This window comes from Lepidochelys kempii, chromosome 5, assembly GCF_965140285.1.
Source record: "Lepidochelys kempii isolate rLepKem1 chromosome 5, rLepKem1.hap1, whole genome shotgun sequence".
In the NCBI taxonomy this organism is placed as follows: domain Eukaryota; kingdom Metazoa; phylum Chordata; order Testudines; family Cheloniidae; genus Lepidochelys; species Lepidochelys kempii.
Genome location: NC_136384.1, coordinates 102,303,754 through 102,325,324, shown reverse-complemented (window position 1 = coordinate 102,325,324; position 21,571 = coordinate 102,303,754). Strand labels below are relative to the sequence as shown.

The window sequence follows — 21,571 nt, the reverse complement described above, 5'->3', positions numbered from 1 at the left end:
CTGCTGTGTTCTACATGAGAGGTGGCAAAGAAGTCTACCTGTTGCTCACATACCTAATGTGGTGGTAAATAGACTTGTTAACAAAGTTTTTGAATCCTTGGATAAAGACATGCTGTGGAACTATGAAGATTAATAATTAGTCTCCTCTTTTGGAGACCACAGATATATTCCCCACTTACAACCGTTCCTTAGGTTTGCGAAAGAGAAAGTGATAGGAGTTCTAAAGGTTAAGTCATTTGTTTGAAATCAATGAGTTTACTAATCACCTGGATTTAGGAATAAACTTTCCCTATGGATACGTCATTACATAATTATCGATTAGGGGATTTCTTCCACCTTCCTCTGAAGTATCCTTTATGGAAAGGTGGTATACAGTTTAATAGGGATGAAACCAATAGGGTTGTATAGAAATTGCTCTGAAATCATGTAAAATTTAATAGAGACTTTTGGACCAGATCCTCTCCTGATGAGTCATCGCCTGCTGATTTACACCACCTGAGAATGTGGCCTTTATCCTTTCTTTAGGTTTGTCAGGCCATCCTGTAGAATTCCATAATAGGCATATAGTTCTTTGAAACTCCATACGATGGTTCAAAAAACCTATGGAGAGACTATTGTGCTCTATTTATATTATCTTGGTGTCTGTTAAAATTCTATAAGACATTTTTATAATGTACCATGTGGTAGTGGCCAGTGTCAGAGACAGGATAGTGGATTAGGTGGACCAGCTGTCTGATCTGGTATGGCAACTTTTATGCTTATATGAAAACTGTCCACCTGCTTTAGAGACAACAGTGTTGCTTGTCAGTGTTTCTCTTCAGTGTAGCAGCCTAATTCTCCTTGTCCAAAACGCTGTATTTTAGTTGAAAATGTAGGGCCAGACTCTGCCCTCAGTTACATTGGTTTAAATCTAGAAGTGCTACAGACTTGCATCAGTGTAACTCAGAGCAGTGTCTAGCTTGTAATTTTATATGTGAGAAAATTGTAACTGTTGTCATTTATCTAGAGTCTAGAAGAAATAGCAACAACTATAGGTGTGCTTTTCATAGATTCCAAAGCGACCATCCTGTATAACACAGGCTACAGAACTCCGCCAGAATAATTCCTTTTGAACTATAGCATCTCTTTTTTTAAAAAAATTCTTGTTTTAAAAATTGTCAGTTTTGGAGACTCCACCCTGACCCTTGATAAATTGTTACAGTAGTTAATTACCCTCACTGTTAGAAAAAATTAGGCCTTATTTCCCATCTGAATTTTGTCTAGCTTCAGCTTCCAGCCACTGGATCTTGTTATACCGTTGTATACTAGACTGAAGAGACCATTATCAAATAATTGTTCCCCATGTAGGAATTTATAGACTCTGATCAAGTCAACCTTTATCTGTCTCTTTGCTAAGATAAAGAGATTGAGCTCTTCAGTCTTTCACTAAAAGCATGTTTTCTAATCCTTTAATCATTTTCATTGCTCTTCTCTGACCCCTCTCCAATTTATCAACATCCTTCTTTAATAGTGAGCAACAGCATTGGCCATAATATTCCAACAGCAGTCATACCAGTGCCAAATATTTTACAGAGTTAAAATAGCATCTCTCTTCCTACTCGAGATTCTATGGTTTATGCACTCATGGATTGCATTTGCTTTTTTTTGGCTGCAGTATCGCACTGGGAACTTACATTCAGCTGATTATCCACCATAACCTCCAAATCTTTTTCAGGGTAACTGCTTCCCAAGATAGAGTCCCCTATCATGCAAGTATAGCCTAAATTTTTTGTTCCTAGATGTATATGTTTATATTTAGCTGTATTAAAATGCATCTTGTTTGCTTGGGCCCCAGATTGCTCTGTATCGGTGACCTGTCCTCTTCAGTATTTATCACTCACCCAATTTTTGTGTCATCTGCAAACTTTATCAGTAATGATTTTATGTTTTCTTCCTAGTCATTGATAAAAATGTTAAATAGGATAGGACCCACTAGAAATATACCTGTTTGATGAAGAATTCCTCATTTACAGTTGAGACCTATTTATTAGCCAGTTTTTTAGTCCATGTAATGTGTGCCATGTTCATTTTGTGTCATTCTATTTTTTTATTCAAAAATTTCATGTGGTACCAAGTCAAATGTTTTAGAGAAGTTGAAGTATATTACATCAACACTGTTACCTTTATTACTCAAACTTATCTCATCAAAAAATGTTTTCAAACCCTATCTATCATTTCAATTCCTCCCCACTTAATATTTAGCTTCTGCTCTTTTTGATTGTTCTCAAGAATACAAAAAAAATTATAATAAACTACAGATTGGGTGGAATGGGGCCCAATATTTTGGTTTTTGTTCCATGTGCCAGCTTCCTTGGGAAGCCATAGTAGAAACTCAGGGATTGATGAATAGGGGTTGTTATTGCTTAGTGAGGGGAATAGATGCTGAATTAGCAGTCTGAAGCAGAAACGTATCCGCTTTTTCACAGGGCTCTGCAGAACTATATGTTATTGGCAGTATCCAAGCATTTCACTTTAAGGTTGCTTGTGATGCTTCATCTCCATCATTAGGGAATGTAAGACCTCTATTTGACAGCTTACAAGTGGGGAATACAAATGGTGTGATGTACACATAAATATTCTGTCTATATCTGTCTTTACATATACAGTATGTATATAGTATCTGTATTAATGGCAAAAAAAAATCTGCTTGTCCCTGCCATTAATTAATGGCACAAGCTCTTAACTGCTGATGTTCTGGTGACATTATCTACATCCAGTTTCTTAACATAAATATCCAGACCTGCAAAATGACGTCTAGATGTAATACATACATTGTGTCCTATAATATTGCACACTGATACAATTATTCAGGTGAATACTCAGAACCAGTCACTACAGGGTTGCTAAGAGAATGATAGAAGTGAAAGATCCTAATCGTTCAGGTCTGGAAGTCCTTCACAGATAACTGGATCTGGGAACTTAATTCACTTCCCCATCATGATCATTGTTATTTGTTTATTTATTTGTTTATTATTTGTATTTCAGTAGTGCCAGGGCAGGATTAGAACCTCAATGTGCTGGAAGCTGTACAAACATAAACTAAGAGTCTCTGTCCCGAAGAGCTTACAGTCTTTGTAACGGGATCCTTTCCTCAATGTTTCAACAGCTCATTCCTTTTCTTGAACAAATCTTGAACAAATTTGCCATGTAAATGTTGGGCTAACAACACTGGATAAACTCTTACATACTTTACATGAGCTTACATGGATAATCCAATGCACCTGCAACATTGGAGTTTTTCCAGCCCTGGTAGTTTCCAGAGCACAACTGTTCATATCCTAAGTTATCCTAAATCATGCAGCGGTCTTTCAGTGTGGATGGGTGTCCAGCGGGGATTGATTATGCAAGGTATCTAGCAACTCCTGGAGTGTCTGAGCACTTTGCAGGACCAGGTGTTTAAGTGGAAAGACAAACAAATTAACTTCACTTGAACCTTGAGCCAAAAGTTGAAACCCAGGTCTCTAGAGGTGAAAGTGCAATGTTTTTACCACTGCTTCACTTATCCCCTGGTGTCTTCTCTTTGTACTAAGATATACTGATATATCCAGTACAGTCCAAGAGCTGGGCACAGGGTCCCCAGCAAATTTAGGCTGTGTATCTGCTCTTTTTTAGTCATTTAAGTTGTGCCAGCTTGTGCTGTTTAGTGCTAGCCAGTGCCTGTATAAGCAGAAAATTCCATGCCTCCAAATTCCCTTTTCACTCAACTCCCTGGTTTGTTTTTTAGAAAATCTGCTTGCTGTATGTTTAATAATCCTTCCTATATAGCTAATCGTGTCTGAAGAGGGTTTTGCTGCAGATCTTACACATTTTTTGTCCCATTTGCTGTAAGCAACAAAAGAGTAAATGAAATGGCTGGAACTGCAGTTTGAGTTGGCTCTTGTGAAAACATCAGGTCTGTGAAATGGTGCAAAAAACCTGATCACAGAATCCTGGTGCATGTCATATCACTAGTTACTAGGAGTTTGCATAATTTGTTTATTAATGGAGGGAAAGAAGGATGAAATAGTTAACGCAAACACAGATTTATTACTGTCCAAAGCCAATAATGGCCATGATCCAGCGAGGCACTGGCAGGATTTGTTTTTTCACACTTAAAAGTTAGTTTACCCTGATGCTTGACAGATGCAAATTAACTTGTGTTGGGTCAAAGTCAAGGATAGCACATTTCTGGAAAGGGTGATTGTTTGCAACGTATCTTACAAGAGGAGATCACTCTTTCTGTTGTAAGAAGCCTTCTGAAGATAGGTACGAAGCATAAATATACTGCAGGTGGTTAAAACAGTCTGTTCTTTGCCTTTGGCATACTTTGTGACTGCCCCCAGCTTAAATGAGAGGCAGACTTTCTTCTCTAGTATCTCCAGATAATTCATTTCATTGAATGGACGTTCCATTGAATAATACTGCACAGACTTAACTTTAAGGAAGAGTGGGCCAGTGTTTATTACCAACCACTGAGATACACTGAAATTCTTATGCTCCCTCCATATGAATGGGGGAGCTTTCAATTGATTAACTGATCTTTCTGCCATAATAGATAAGAGGTTCTCTAGTTGTGCATCAGTAATCATGCTGAAAAGGGGTAGAAGATCTCCTGTCACTGGTGGTATTAGATGATCTCTTCTGCTACGCTTACCATTAAGAAGAGAAGTACAGTACTCACTTTAAGCATCTTTCACTTGGAAATGGGACATAGGACACAGTTCACATTGTAGCAGATTAAATAATTAAGTTAATATTTTAAAGCAAAGTTAATACATCCGAAAGGGGCATTCTTAACCTGTTTTAAGTATTAAAATTGTGTTTTGAAAAAAAAATCCAGACAATATTTAAAATATTTGTATGATGTCTTTCAAATTAAAACAGGAATTTGAGGTTTTAAGCATTCTCCTAAGGTGTTTTCAGAGACTGCAGTAGACTTGAGACCTTTATTTTGCATCTGGATGATGATTTCATCATCAGAAATTTGCCTCGGTTGCAGACATCTTTATGTTTATATTGCCAGAGAATTGCTGAATCTTCCTGGGCTTTAATGAGTGTCTCTAGCCTTTTTCAGTGCTCCAGTGGATTGATAAGTGGGTCAAACCTCAGACTCTGGGTAGTTGTTGGAGGCAGATATTTTTGATTTCAAAGGAGTTTTACAGGGGGCCTGGATTTGCTGTCAGTGAGGGCTTGGCACAGTTGGATCAGCTGCGCATGTAACTTGTCTCTATTGTTTAAAAAAATTCCTATTCACTTAGGGTGAGATCCTCACACCCATTTACCCCTTTATGCCTGGTAAAAGGGCCAGAGCCATGTGTCGGGGCCCTAAAAGCCTTTTATACAGCTAGGGGACAATTCCACTCAGCACAGGCACTGTGGAGACAGCCATAAGCTGTCTTCAGAGGATACCCTTGAAAGCTTAGGGGGCATGGTGAGGGCTGCAGGGGTGTGTCAGGGTGGGACTGCACCCTGCATTGCTGTAGGGTTTTTGGTCAGCACTGCAGCCAACAAGGCAGCCTAGGGAGGCTGCCATAACTTAGCATATGCCCTCGGGGCAGTTTTCGGTTGTTCCAGAAGCCTCTCCAGTTCCTAGAGCAGCCCAGGATTGGGAGTGCACAAAGGTAGCTTAAAGCCACCTTAGTTCCCACTCCCTTGGTCTGTGGATTCTGTGCCATGCCAGTAAGAGGTGAAGTGTGGGAGCCCTTTCCTGATGCAGAGAGGTCTCTTGCGAGTTCAGCTGATGGCATCAGATTCCTCAGCCTGGAAGAATGCACAAGATAGTCTAACCAGCAGTGGATTTCACTGATGCCAGGAAATAACCTGTAACGTGCATATGTGGAGTGGGGGGGGGTGAAGAGTGGGGTGGGGACAGAGATGATTTGAGCTCTCCACAAATTCTAGGAAGGGGTTTAAGGGTTCAGCCACACTTCACAATCAGTTTGGAGACACAATTGTGCATGGATCCTCTGGGTGTGAAAGCCCCAAGAGACTTCTTCCACTAAATATTTTGCTACACATTACTGTCTGTAGGTACCAGCAGTGTTTTTATGGGGTCAATCTATCCAGTCTCCGCAGTGCAGCAGTGGATGAGTACTTCCGACAACCTATCGTAGTAAGTATTTTCTCTCTCTCTCTCTTGCCTATCTCATCCCCTCCATAAAGTTTTGCAGTACCCTGTCTAGGAGAGCTCGAACCATAGCTGTATAGTGTCATTTGGTTTGTGTACAGAACTTTGGTTTCCAGTGACCAATTCTGTTAGAACCAGGAGCATCCCTGTCAGAGGTTAATTACTGTTTGTACTATACCTGGCTTCCTCTTTTGTCATGAATAACAGAAGTGCAGAGTTGTATGCCCCTGTGGCAGCTACTTCATATGTAGTATGCCAAACTGTAATGATTTGATCCTCATGGCATCCTGTCTCCTCCTTGCTTATCTACATTTACTGGTGTGAATGCCAACAGAGAGATTGTTCAAAGGTCATGTGTTACATGCCACCCTCTTGGAGGGAAAAAAGAGGAAAAACTCTGGAACAGAAAGTGCAATGAGTTTATACTTAGTTTTTCCTCAAGGGGAAAGGGGGCAATGCAACCTGCAGATCCTCTGGTTTCTAGGGCATCCTCCAGAAAAGCCCAGCTATCTTTGTGGCTTACCTGCCCCTATTCCCCCCCACACCCCTACATCCTTGGCAGCACAGCTCCCTTATCCGTATTTCTGTCCCCTTCACCTGCGCTCTAATAGTAAATAAGGTCCTGGCATTGGCTGAGCTCCTGAGAAGACAACTTTTCAAAGCAAACTTGCAATCCAAGGAACTCCAGGTGACACTCTGCAAAATCTCAGGCAGGTCATAGGACTGAATGCACTTGGTTTTGGCTTTGAAAATTAATACTTTTGAGCTCTCTTTAACCTAAACTGCTGCTCTGTTTCTCCAGGGATCACCACTTATGCCCACGTCAGTCTGTTATGTTGTCAGGACTTTGTACCCAGTTTGGGATATTATGTTTGAAAACCGTAACTTGAATATCAGTACAATAAATTCAAGTTACCTAGTCTATAGACCCAGAGCTTCCTCAGCTGCAGGCATAAGCTCAACATTAGCTGTTTGCCCCTTGTGTACCCTGCTAAAAGAGGAAACCTAGCTTGTCCCTCTACCTTTCAGTTTGATTGCTCTCAAACCATCGCCACCACTGCCCTACCTTTACAAGCTGTTGATGATTTTTTAAACAAACCTGTGTGGGTTTTGTTACAGAATTAAAAGAAAACTAGATTCCCAAAGCTCTTTAGTTTTTACAACTTTCTAGTCATTGGTTTCTTTGCTGCTTATCATTAAACCACTCAGGTCTTGCCATTTCTAGTTTGTTTTCCTGGGTTTTAGGGATATTGGTGCCTTTCCAAAAGCATTAAACCTGTCAATTCCATGGTTTCACAGTTCCGAACAGTCCCTTCCTTGTCCACTGCATGTAAATGGCTCTCTCTCCACCCAACCCTCGCAGGGTCACAATCCCTAAAAGAGGCATTGCAGCTTTCAGCTGGAATTTGCATTATACCTTTGTTTCTCCCTTCCGTCCTCTACCACACAAATTAAAACAAAATAAAAAAATCAAGCCAGTAGCCAGGTTTCTATATAAAGACAACCATTCTTTTTTTACATATGTTCCTATTTACTGGCTGCCTCAGAATGAACCTCTTCAATTCTGTTCTCTCTCTTTGACATCAGGCCTGACTCCATTTGGTTGGAAAATGGCAAAAAGTAACAAAATTTATTTTCCATTTAAATTTTGAGCTTTTCAAGACTTTGCCACCAGCCCTTTGTGAGCTCTCTGTAGCTATTCAACCTAACACTCCAACATGCACACCATGTTGGTTATGTCACGCTTTCTGGCAGTCCACTAGAGAATGAAGCTGATCTGTAGAGGTAAAGCATGTCCTATGTAAGATATATATGTATATGCAAAGATGTGTGCTTGGTTTATAAGCCTTTGTTTTCTTAATTTATGCCCTTCCATTAAGATCAATAATAGAGTGTATTATTATAAACCACACACAATTGTTAAAAAGGAAAAAAAAACTTTGGGATGTGCCTTTTCCCCATACATACACTTCACTCCCCATTGGGACTCAGTTTTTAAATTCAGTATATATCACAAGCAGAGTTTGTGCTAAGATTTTAGCACCAACTGGGAGTTTGAGTCCGTGGAGGGTCTGGATTAGTGGATGTACAAAAAGAGGTGGGAAAAAGATGTTTTCAATTACGGGTGTACTGACTGCTCCTAGCCTGGTTACTATTCTGCATAATTAATTTTGATTCTCATGTAATTGTAGTTAACTCTTCAGCATATCTCCAAAATTCTATAATTGGTCAAACATTGTACATGTGGTAGAGGAGGCCACATGAATTATTTGTGTGTGTGTTGGTGAAAACAAAATGAAAAGTGTTTCTGTATGATTTAGCAGGGTCTTTAAAAAAGTTTTGTAACATAAGTGAGCTATCAAATGCATTAATTGCAAATAATACTAATGTAAACTCTAGTAGAATGTTTTTTAGAGCTGTTAAAGAGCATTGTCATTAAAATAAAGATACCTTCTTTTTTGTCAGATACCTAGTTTAGAAGGTGGCAAGACAAAATGATAACATTTGTGACATTTTTTTCCCCCTCAGGACACTTTTGACATCAGAATTTTGATGGCTCGGACAGTGAAGTACACTGTTAACTTTACAGAAGCTGAAGAGGAAGATTTGCATAGGTTAGTATAGATCAGTGTCCTATTCTTACTCAGTTTTTTAATTATTTGTGTTTTTAGAAGACGCTGTTGGCTCTGGCTGGAGCTGTGGTCCATGGAACATTACTTGCATGGCTCTAGCAAAATATCAGCATTATCACCTGCAGTGCCCTCTTACCCCCTACAACAGCGGCACAGATGCAACATCAAGAGTAGTAAATTTGTTCAGTAACTGGTATTGAGGCAGCAGGATTTTCATTAAAGGTAGTTTATTGGGAACAAATCTAAGAAAAGAAAAATCCCTCTAAAGGGGAGGGAAAATAATAGCTTGTGTGTTTATTTTCTTCAAGAAGAGGGACCATTCTGCAGGGTTAAGGATGACATTTACTGATATTTAGGAACATTGAGGTCCCCCCAGATATGCCAAGATTCAGGCCATTGGAGAGATTATTATTCACAACACACATCCCTATTAGCTAGGGCTTCTCATCTTCAGAGGTCTTTACAGACATTCATTAATCCTCACAACCTGCCAGGGAGGGAGGTGAAAACAAGACTTGGAAAGGTTTCCTTGGGCATCAGGAGAACTTTGAAGCTAACACTGAATCTCAGTGGGGAAATGTGCTGTGCACAGATTGCCACTGCTTGTGCCGAATTATGTGGTGGTTTTGTTGATACAGACAGTCACTGTGATATGCAGCCTGCTTGAGATTTGTATTAAAAATATGTATGGTTAAGAGGTTCCGTTTGAGTTCTCCTATTCCTGAAGTTCTTTTAGTTTTTGTTTTCAATATTCAGTAGAAATTATGAGACTGAATATGTTGCCAGCTCATTCAGCATCTTAACAATGCAGAGCCTTTTGTTTGACAAGCCTTAGAAAATCACTGCAATTTTGTACTAGTTTTTATGATTATCCTGACTCAAGAATGTATTTTCTCTCTTTTAATAAGGTCTTTGAAAAATAGCTTTTGTACAGAAATGTTTAAGTTACGAAAGCTTGATGGTGTAGAAACAACAGTCATAACAGCTCCATTGTTTTGTGCAGTACCTCTAGCACCAAGAAGAATAATGCCACTTGGATAAAATGGTGGGTGAATGAGGGATCAGGGAAGGTAGTTGCTGTTTGGCTTTAATTAATTGTAAAAGGCATTGGTGGAGTAGTCTTTGTATATGTTTTCATTCCTGCAAAGAGAGAGATTGGGTCAAGCAAGTTCAATATAGAAAGACATCATCTGTATACCAGGGAGCAGTTGTTTCTCTGTAGACTATTTGCAGGAGCCCTTTTCATCCTGGTGATAGACCAAGTCCCACTGTGCATTCTACATACCATGAAAGATTCCAATCCCCATTTGACTTGGTAGCATCATCACAAACCCCCCTGTCCTGCATATCCCTCTCCTTTCTTGGAGTAACTCTTAACTCTCTTCTTTAAATTATTCAGACTAAAAAGGCTCAGCTGCACCTTCTTAACTTCCTAATGGTGCCTCCTTGGCAGCCGCCTGCCTCTAAACTTTTCGTTGAGGATTTCCCCCTAAAACTTTAGGCCACTGTGCAGCTTGACAGCCCCTAGGCACGTGACGGGAATGAGGTGTACCCTACCGGAATGGGAGAACTTTAGGGTCTCTTCCAGGGAACACCACAGGAACTACAGACACACACAGACTCCCAACACACATCTGCCAGGCTCTTTTGAGTGAAATTCAGACCTCCTATAGTTCTACTAGGAGTTGCAGTCAATTGTATTTTATGGCACAATAGCATGGTCTAGTGAGAGAGAATTGCTTCCCCATTTCACCTGGTTAGTATGCTGGCTTGCTTCAGTGAGTTTCACAAGAAATATTTAAGTATGCTATCCACAGCTTCCTCTAAACTGGTGAACATCACTATTTTGATTATTACCATTCCTTCCAAGTGTTAGTTTTATGGTTCATATTCCTAGGAATGGCAGAGATTTGAGTGCAGCTATTTAGCCAATGATATGTTATTCCCAGAAGTACTGCCTTACTTAGTGATAATCCTGGAGGTGAAGTGAAGTAATATTCTTCTGCCTGTTGGCTTAATTAGCAGCATTCTTGCCTGTGGCTCAGGAGTAAAGCTGTTTGAAAAAAAATTCTAACAAAATATTTTCTTGCAGGAAATATGACCCCAATCTAAATAGAAGTTTTTCTGCAGGAAAAGATAGATTTTTAGTGGAGTTTTCTGTCAGTAAAATTTAAACATTATGTTTCAGGTCAACCTTAATCTCTGCATCTGCCTGCACTACTGAGGGCCCCTTGGGAGTTGTAGTTCCAGGTCTCTCATGGCCCCATTCTTTTCTGTGGAACCTGCTCTCCAGCCAGACTATACGTCCCATGAGGCACTACAGTCTGTCTGTGCACTGAGTTGCCATCGCATCCTGGAAGTCCCATGGCTCGGGCAGATGCACAGGTTAATATTGACTCAACTCAAAATGTCACACTTCAGCGGGGGAGTGATGAAATGTTTAGTTTTAATTGAAAAGCTGAAATGAAGCATTTCAACTTTTTTTAATTTATTTTCCAAAACATTTTGCAATATTTTTTCAGAACAAGTTTTGATATTTTGACTTTTTGTCCTGATTTGAGATGGGAAAAAGATGTTGAAATATCAGAATTTTCAGCAGGATAGAAATTTAATTTTTTGATCAGCTTTATTTAGAAGGTTGAGTTCATATTCCTTACAAAAAATTGGATTTCTGGTCAATGCTGACTCTGCTGTAAGAGATTTTAGAAGGGATGGGAATGCATGTCTCTTCTGTTCCACTTTCAGTGGCTGTCTTGGTGGAATGGTAAAGATCCCCAAGGAATCCACTTATATGCTTAAAGTCAAGCACATGCTTAAATCTTTTTAAGATTGTTGCCTTTAATCGTAGGTGAAGAGCTTTCCCATCTAGATTTTTAATGAAAGTTTTGAGAAATATGGCAGTGGTTGAATTTGAAACATTATTTAAAACTCTAACTGTGTTAATCGTGGGGAAAAAGAGAGAAGGTACAGAGAATCTCTCACATGTGTACATGCATGTGCACACACACATCACTTGTTTTTCTTTTAAAAGTACCACGGACCATTGCAGGTGTTATATAATCCTACAAATAGCTCGCTGTCGTTATTCTGGATTTATTGCTTCTGAGAAGTGAATTTCTGCAGCTACTGTTAAAAATTTAACAGACTTATGTTTTGTAAAACCGTATTTGAGCATCCCTTATATTAAAAAACAAAAGACTCTCCCACCCACCCCCTGTACTCACAGTAGTCTAGATTATTGACCCAAAATGCAGTAGCCCAGGTTTAAGCTGCAGAGTGCATACAGAACAGCTAATGGCCTAACTTTAGAGTTGCTGAGCACTTGGATTTTTCATTAGGAATTGCAGTTGTTCAGCATTTCTGAAAATCAAGCCAAATGTTTCTAAATGACGTAAAAAAAATTATCCAGTGTAATTTTTTTAAACTGATTTTATCTGGCATGTGACAATTCAAGCACAAATTGTTGTGGTAAAGGTGTGGAAAACACCACCAGACACATTTCAGTAGAATGTTTCTGTTGGAATTTTGTCTGAACTATGTTTGTATGTTAACCTGGCAACATTCTAGTTTTCCTCCTGCAGAGTGGAAATCCCCTTCGTTTTCCAGATGATGCAGTCCGGACTAATCCACGGCCTGGCTTTTTGGTTTGACGTGGCATTTGTGGGATCACTGTATGTATATTTTTTTAATCATTCCCATGAAACATTAAACACAGAAAAAATTACCTCCTTATTCATGCAGGAAGGTGTGATCTTACTTTAATGTTGAACTTGTCATATTATTCCCAGTAGGTAATGCCTTCTTGAGGTAGCAACCATGAGAATGACAACACAGCATTGACATTCTTGCCTCCAGCAGTTTGTGGGTTGGGGTTGTTTGCTGTTACCTTATGTGGGGTATGTTCAGGAATTGTGATAGTTTGGGATGTTTCAGTATTTTTTCTCTTAGGTGTCATCCCCATATCTTTCTGCACAAAACCAACTCCTTGATTACTGCCCTATTTGAGTGTAACTGTTCAGTGTTATGGGGAAGAACAGGAACATGTGCTGTGATTGTTCACTTTGGGCTTGGGCTTGCTTGGGGGGCCAGAGGCATCTCAAGAGAGCAGCTGGAACCTGCTGTGCGTGGTGGTGCTACTTACTATTCTGGAAAGTAAGTGGTGGAGCTGCACCGGGGAAAAGAAGAGTAAACTTCTCCACATCAGAGAGAATGTCACCCTCAGTCTAACAGAAAAGCATGTCCTATGAGGGGGTGAGGGAGAGAGATTTTTCTTTTATATTAAATAACTTGATAAGAATTGGACACATCTTCAGGAAACAAAGAATTATTACCAGACCCTGGGAAGCTAAGTCTTTAATTATTTGATTTTCTTTTTGTCTTTATTGATAAATACCCTTCATCGGCCCCTGATATAAGGCTCACCGAGTAAGGGTTTTTCTAATAACATTACATTCTCTTTTTTCTTTTTCTCTCTTTTTTTTTTAAAGTAGTAGTTTACTGTATAACTTGAATTTTACTGGCAAGCGGATTCGGAATAGAGCCTGTCTTTAGCCCCACGTGGCACAAAGCAGCAGAGAAAGTTTCCAGCTATGTGGGAGCTGATTGAAACATATCAACCAAAGAAGCGTCCATTTTGGTGTAGAATGCAGCAGCCTGTCTGCTGACCAACATAGGCTGACAAGAGTGGGACTTTGATCACTGCATCAGATAACTGTTTAAATATCGAATAATGTTTAAATTCCTGTTCTTAGTATTCAGAGCTCTCAATGGGCTGGACGGGGGATATCTCACAGGCTGCCCCTATCTTTACAACCACAGGCTCCTTCGAGACTTATGGAAATCTCATTGGCCAGAGGCATGAAAGCTGGAAACAGGACATTCTCAGTGGGTGGTCCTCTGCAGGGGAACTCCTTGCCACAGTAAAAAGGAAAGACCACAAACTTTACTACTTTCAGGACAATCCCATCTCTTTGCCATCATTTCCCTTAATTAGATTTAAAAAAAAACAGAGAGAAGATGGGGGAGAAATGGACATCTTACTTCCTGGAAATAGAGAGAGTAGAGAATACTGGTCCTGTAGGGAGCATCTGTTTTGAATCGACATTGGCTAGGTGCGCAGATACCAGGATTACAAACACAGTACAGGTTAGAATAGACACATGAGTTGTTACATTTGAAGCCTTGCCTTCATCATGGACCAAATCCCCAGATTTTTGATTGTTCTTTGAAGGCAGATGGATATTTTAAAGTTTTAAAAACGACAACAAAAATCAAATAGGATCCCTTCAGGACTAGTCACTGTGCAAGTTTAACACACATTTCCTCTGGCTTTTTAACACAAGGAATAGTGTCCACTGACTAATAATAGTTTATGAATGAAGGAAAGAGGACTGGAGGAATAAATGAATTCCTTTTTCATTCTATCTTTCCTGTCCTTCCTGCTGTTCCCACTGAGACAAACTATAATCAATAATAATCTTTCCAATTTTCCCTGATAGAAAAACGAAATGGCCCTCTCCCTTTTTTTCTTTCAATATTCGTTGCATGGCTTTCCAGGGAGCTGTTTTACAAAATGCTGTTTCAGTGAGAAGGGAAATGGGAAGAAAGTCCCTCAGATTAGAAAAATAGCACTTATCTGACAGTAGAAGGCAATAGTCTTCTTCCCAGCAGGACTACGTGAAGCCCAGCTGTGATGTTACTTCTGGAGGAGAAGTTGGAGGCCTTAGGGCAGCTATCAAGTACTTTTTAATTCAGTTTCTGCCTGCAAACCTGCTGAGTATGTATGCCCTGATGCATGGCTGCCCATTTCACATCCTTCAGATGCAGAATTGAACCTTAATTATATGGGTCTGTCATACTAGATGTGAGAAGGTAAGAGGTATGGAGGTAAATCAGTGACACTTGTAAATCAGGAATTTAGCATTTTGCACAACTGGTTCATAAGTAGCTTAAAGTATATAACAGACAGTTATGGGACCCATCATTCATAAATTCCCTTCCAAAATTGTGTTGCTTTCTAACAGAGCAAATGAGAAGGAGCCTATGTATTTTTTTTTTTTTTTTTTAGGGTAACTGTTTGGTTGTCAACTGCTCCGACGGAACCTTTAACTCACTGGTATCAAGTACGCTGCCTCCTTCAGACTCCCCTCTTTGCGAAAGAAGGGGAAACTCTCTCAGGGAAAGTCCTGTTTGTAGCGAATAAACGGTAAGTGGTAAAGCAACTCCAGGAGACTTCTCATTGTGGTGTGCCTCTGTTGCTGAGGTTCTCCAAAATGCTGCACCCATTGGGGAAGTTAGTAGCATAGAGACTGGACGAGGTAAAATCAGGGATGCAGATATACAGTTTAGCAAGCTGGGGAAATGGAAAAGTCAAGCTGCACAGGGTCTGTTTTAGTGCTTCGCATCTCTGCATCCAAGACTGTAGGGTATAAATTCACCCTTCATTGTGGTGCCCAGAGGAAACATGTCTTGCCAAAATGTGGAAGGAGTATTTCCATGTATCATGGGGAGGTTGGAAAAACTACTAGCTCAATGTACATCTGCCAAATGACTTGATTTATCAACCAATTTAAAGATCAGATCAGCTTTCAATGCCTATAAGCATCTGTCTGTCCACACAATCCCAAATTTACACAGCAAAATTGATTTTCATGGAAGGAAAAACATTGTCAGAAGCAGCATTTTCTTTGGTTTGAAGTGCACAGCTGTCCCAGTTCGTCAGTGGTTTTTGAGATATCTCATTGTGCATTCATCACCCTCATTTTTTCAGTGCAACATTTTTCCTCTGCAGATTTTGAATGTTTGTATTTTTTCCCCTTAGTGAATCTTGTGTTAGGGACAAGTAAAGTGGAGGTGGTGCTATATCCTTGCTAATTTTCACTTCTGAAAAGGATTTCCTATGGACACACTTTTCCCTGTTTACGACACTACTCCTGTATCACTGAGACACAACTTTCCCCTTTTAGTGTGGCTAGTGAAGAGGATGGTTCTCTAAGGAGTACATTTTTGTCAGTACAGAGTTAGTAAGCTGCATTCCTACTCTTTTGCTGTCAATGGGAGTTGAGAAGTATCACCCTTATGCTCTGCTGTGAAAACATTCCCTGAAGAGACTGGTTTGCACAGCTGATTCATTTCAATCTAGCACACCTGCATGTGTGCTTGTAATTGAAAGCAAATATAGAAATGTGAATCATTTTGTTGTTGTTGTTTGGCTCTGGATATGTGCCTTATGAGTTCAGAGAGTTCTCATAAGATCAAAACTGGTAGAAGCACTCACAAAGCACTTCATTCACACCTGCAATAAATGCCCAACGTGGGACTTTTTCCAGTTTGCAAGCTTTTGGATTAGGAGCTCTCCTTAAAGGAGATAAATCACACAAGTCACAATACGTCCCTTTCAAAAGTAAAAAGTATCAGTTACTAAATGTGTAGAGAGAGAACCAGTGTGCTGCACAAAGTGACCACACAGCCGCTACTATAATTACGTAGTACTATATTCTTCCTTCCAATTCTGCCTTGGCAAATGAACTGTAGTAAGCTTTCTGGAAGTTCCAGTGTATCTTGGCTTTCTTTGATGGATTTTTGGCCCAACTTCATTGGTAGGTTTGCTGGATTAAGGATTTAAGGACTGGGTTTTATATTGATGGCAAAGATTAGATGAAAGTATAGGTAGAAGCAAACTTGACACTTAGCGAATCCTTAAAACTGATTCTTTTTATCTATTTAGTTTTTTATACAGACCTGTCACTATGGTGTCTGAAAGCCTATCCACACCCACTCTGTTTATACACGTGCTTGTGATTGGCTATTTAGTGTGTGCAAATCAGGGTGGATAAAAATCCATGATTTAAAAAAAGAAAAAAAGTCACATGCTTTTATTTACATTAAACAGATATTTCTTTTTGAAAATAAACCTGTTTTCAATTGACAACCTATGTGAAGTCCAAAATTCACTATAATCTAATAAAGTCATTCAAATAATTTTTAAAAGTCTGGTGCATCAATGAGCTTCCCTCAAAATGTAATGAGTTCAAGGGTGTTTCTTTTTCAATTATATACAGAATCAGGAAGAAAACATTTTAAATTTAGAGGTCCACTCAAACTTTATATAGGTCACAGTATCATATACTGCATTAAGTTTCTGTATTGTTTCAGTCTTTACAATAGAGCAAATGATGATATTTTACATTTTTCCAAATTTAAGTACTTCCAGTTTCTGTTAGGCCAAAGAGTTTTTTACCTCAATTACTTTTGGTTTCATGGTAACTTGCAGGTGCAGAGAGAATATCTTTTTCTTCATTTGGACTAGTTCATTCAAAGTTGAGAAACTGACTGGGAGCTGAAAAAGCAGGAAAGCTTATTTTCTTCTTCCAGTCTGTGAATAAAAGCCTGGTGGGAGAAGATGATTTAACTGGGAATTGATGATTTAACTGGGAATTGGTCCTGCTTTGAGCAGGGGGTTGGACTAGATGACCTTCTGGGGTCCCTTCCAACCCTGATATTCTATGATTCTATGATTCTATGATTCTAAGATGAGATTTATTAATTCTAAAAATTTGAAGGCCACGAAACTAGATTTTCAAAGATATTTAGGTGCCTAAAGATGTAGATAAGTGACTAGCTGAATTTTCAAAAGCACATAAGCAGGTTAGGCAGTTAGGAAAATACCACTAGCACCTATTTAACATATGTATGTGCCTAAATGCCTTTGTAAATATGGCACATGGTGACCAGAAACAATCTGTCAACTCACTAACTACAGTTAATTCTTCCTTCGTTTAATAAATCAGTTTGAAATGCAAATAAGTTTTGATAAACTTAGTTTTGTTCTTATGTATCCAGCACATTTAAGGCTGGTTTATTTAATTACTGAAAAATAATTTTAAAATGCTGGTTTTGTACATTTTTAATAGGATTTAATAGATGCATTTGGATGAAAATTGGAATTTAGTACAAAAATCATCAAGTAGATAAGAAATGCCTCATTCACTGTTTCCTAACAATAAAAACTGTAAAAATTAATAATGTGAATGTGTGTGTATATATAATATATATATGTGTATGTGTTTAAATAAATGTGTATAGATACACTATATCTTCGTGGTTAGCAAAAAGAAGTACCAAATTTAGTTTAAAGGCTAAATTTGATTGCAAATCAACATACTTTAATGATTACCAACCAGTGAGAATGAACCTTTCTTTGGTAAAATAACTAAAAACTATAAATGCAAACCAAGATTAAAATTGATGATTTAAATAATAGAATCATAGAATCATAGAATATCAGGGTTGGAAGGGACCCCAGAAGGTCATCTAGTCCAACCCCCTGCTCGAAGCAGGACCAATTCCCAGTTAAATCATCCCAGCCAGGGCTTTGTCAAGCCTGACCTTAAAAACCTCTAAGGAAGGAGATTCTACCACCTCCCTAGGTAACGCATTCCAGTGTTTCACCACCCTCTTAGTGAAAAAGTTTTTCCTAATATCCAATCTAAACCTCCCCCACTGCAACTTGAGACCATTACTCCTCGTTCTGTCATCTGCTACCATTGAGAACAGTCTAGAGCCATCCTCTTTGGAACCCCCTTTCAGGTAGTTGAAAGCAGCTATCAAATCCCCCCTCATTCTTCTCTTCTGCAGGCTAAACAATCCCAGCTCCCTCAGCCTCTCCTCATAAGTCATGTGTTCCAGACCCCTAATCATTTTTGTTGCCCTTCGCTGGACTCTCTCCAATTTATCCACATCCTTCTTGAAGTGTGGGGCCCAAAACTGGACACAGTACTCCAGATGAGGCCTCACCAATGTCGAATAGAGGGGAACGATCACGTCCCTCGATCTGCTCGCTATGCCCCTACTTATACATCCCAAAATGCCATTGGCCTTCTTGGCAACAAGGGCACACTGCTGACTCATATCCAGCTTCTCGTCCACTGTCACCCCTAGGTCCTTTTCCGCAGAACTGCTGCCTAGCCATTCAGTCCCTAGTCTGTAGCTGTGCATAGGGTTCTTCCGTCCTAAGTGCAGGACCCTGCACTTATCCTTATTGAACCTCATCAGATTTCTTTTGGCCCAATCCTCCAATTTGTCTAGGTCCTTCTGTATCCTATCCCTCCCCTCCAGCGTATCTACCACTCCTCCCAGTTTAGTATCATCCGCAAATTTGCTGAGAGTGCAATCCACACCATCCTCCAGATCATTTATGAAGATATTGAACAAAACCGGCCCCAGGACCGACCCTTGGGGCACTCCACTTGATACCGGCTGCCAACTAGACATGGAGCCATTGATCACTACCCGTTGAGCCCGACAATCTAGCCAGCTTTCTACCCACCTTATAGTGCATTCATCCAGCCCATACTTCCTTAACTTGCTGACAAGAATACTGTGGGAGACCGTGTCAAAAGCTTTGCTAAAGTCAAGAAACAATACATCCACTGCTTTCCCTTCATCCACAGAACCAGTAATCTCATCATAAAAGGCGAATCCACATCAATCCATCCTGCAGAAAATAAATATAAAATCATACGCATATACCAATTGAACCATTATCAACTGACAATAATAAAGAACTTCCCAACTCCATAGAAATTTAGATCACTCCTCTCAAATTACCCCCTCAGGAAGAGCATGAGTAAATTGATAATGATGGACTTCAATGTGCCCTAGAGTCAATAAACTGTCCCTGCTAGACTAATGAGGGTGCCCTGTGTATAGCACCAACACATACAAAAATAGAGACTGGTTGCTAAAGGGTACTGATTTCAGCTTCACAGAGAGGTGGTCTTGAAGATTTACATGACCCAAATGATACAGGACTTTATACGTTAAAAGCAACATATTGAATAGCATCAGGTAATGAAGTGGAAGCCAGGGCAGTCCATGGAGCGTCAATGTAATCTGTTCCATGTGGGGGAGAGCAGGCAACCACATTCTGCACTAGACAAAGTTTCAGAATGGTTGTGAAAGATACTGTCATGTACAATGCATTGTAATTATCCATTGTGGAGGTTACCAAAGCATACATAATTGGAAAGTTTGCAGGCAAAAGGAAAGGTCAAACCTTCTTGCCAACCAAAAACGTATTAAGGCACTTTTTCCACCTCTGCTCTCTGGGAAGCCAGAAGCAATCAAGGACTGCATAGAGTTCATAGAGTCCAAGGCTAGAAGGGACCATTGTGACCATCTAGTCTGACCTCCTGTATAACACAGGCCATAGAACTCCCCTAAAATAATTCCTAGAGCAAATATTTTAGAAAAACATCCAATCTTGGTTTAAAAATTGTCATGATGGAGAATCCACCACAACCCTTGGTAAATTGGTCCAATGGTGAATAGCTTTCACCATTAAAAATGTATGCCTTTGTGACTGTGGTCACCGGAGGGGCTATACTGAGAATGCTCAATCAGGACAAACTGCAAAGAATAGGGAAGATGATCCCCAAATAAACTGCTGGTTTATTCTTATAATTAGATTCACCAAGCCAGTACCTTTAAGCAATCCTGCCTTTGGCTCCCACCCAGACAGCCAAGTCTATATATTGAGATTTATTTAAAACCTTATTCACCATATATAAAGTTCTACCAACCCCAAGAGATCGGACACATTATCCACCAGGTCAATGAATATTTCAGATCTTACCCAAATACACGTTTATACCAATTCTTATTAGCTAAATCTATGATTTATTAAACAAGAAAAGAAAGAGAGTTACTATGGTTGAAAGATCATTATGTGTATATATAGATATGAATAAAGTTCTTAGGTCTGTTTCATACACAGATGGTGAACCTGCGGATTTGTAAAAGTCCTTCCAGAATCAGTCCAATAGGCAGTCTGTGTGTAGAGTTTGTTCAGATTCTTCCATAAGAAATTGCAGGGCTAATCTAGAGTAGACATGAAGACCTCAGTCTTGCAGCTTGAACTTCCCCTGACAAAATGTAAGCAGATCTGAGTTAAAACAGGATCAGACCCTAAGCTTCCATTATAGTTCTCTAGCAGGCTGATAGCCTCTTGACAGCAGACATCACAGCAAGTGCCTTACCAGATGAAGAGAGGCAGTGTATGTTGTTGCTTTAAAGCTAAACTTCTATTTCCTATGTATACACAGGTACACTAGTAGTGTTAATTAACATAAGGCAATTAGCTATTCAAACTATCAAGGCATTTTATTATCGCATAGACAATTTAAGCTGAAGACAATGTAAGTAATATTATTTCCTTCAATATCTTACATCTTGATCTTAAGGTTAACTGAACCATCTGCATGCATAATATAGTGTAATTAAGACATGAAAGGGAATTAGCATCCACAAACTAATCTGGTTACATTGTTAATTTCTAACAAGATATAGGTAAACACAGACAAATACAATTAGTATCTATTCTTAATCCTCTAACAAAACAGGCCTACATGTTAACTTGTAGTCTACTTAACATGGCTTTGATAACTATCTACAAGGAATGGCCCTGGGTACCATTTCAGTACTTTTCTCATATGTCCTTAAAAGGTTGCTCTTAGATCAACCATCTGCTAGGTGCTTAATCCTCGTTGGCTCAGTGTCCACCTTATTTTATCTGATTTAAAAATTTTCTCCTGATTTCCAGTCTGAATACCCCCCTCAGTCATGGGGCAGATACCCCCTGCCATCGTTGCCACCATTTTATCTCTGGTCTATCACTGCACACAGTCGGTCTGGACTATTCACATGGCACTATTTCTCTCCAGTCTTTCTGTTCAGCTGGGCAACATTCTGAGGGCTCAATTTACCCTAATTCTTTAAAGGAGTACAAATTGCA

The 21,571-nt window shown here is 39.5% G+C and overlaps 1 protein-coding gene across 3 annotated transcripts in view; it reads left to right on the top strand.

Annotated features, from left to right (window-relative positions):
- The window catches only part of LOC140911696 (histone-arginine methyltransferase CARM1), a 144,966-nt gene that overhangs the window by 118,987 nt on the left and 4,408 nt on the right, over positions 1–21,571 (top strand). For all 3 annotated transcript variants that reach the window (XM_073345237.2, XM_073345238.2, XM_073345236.2), the window contains 4 exons: positions 6,049–6,130; positions 8,675–8,760; positions 12,360–12,449; positions 14,846–14,983. In XM_073345237.2, the coding sequence (XP_073201338.2) occupies positions 6,049–6,130; positions 8,675–8,760; positions 12,360–12,449; positions 14,846–14,983 (396 nt within the window). The remainder of the gene's footprint in view (positions 1–6,048; positions 6,131–8,674; positions 8,761–12,359; positions 12,450–14,845; positions 14,984–21,571) is intronic.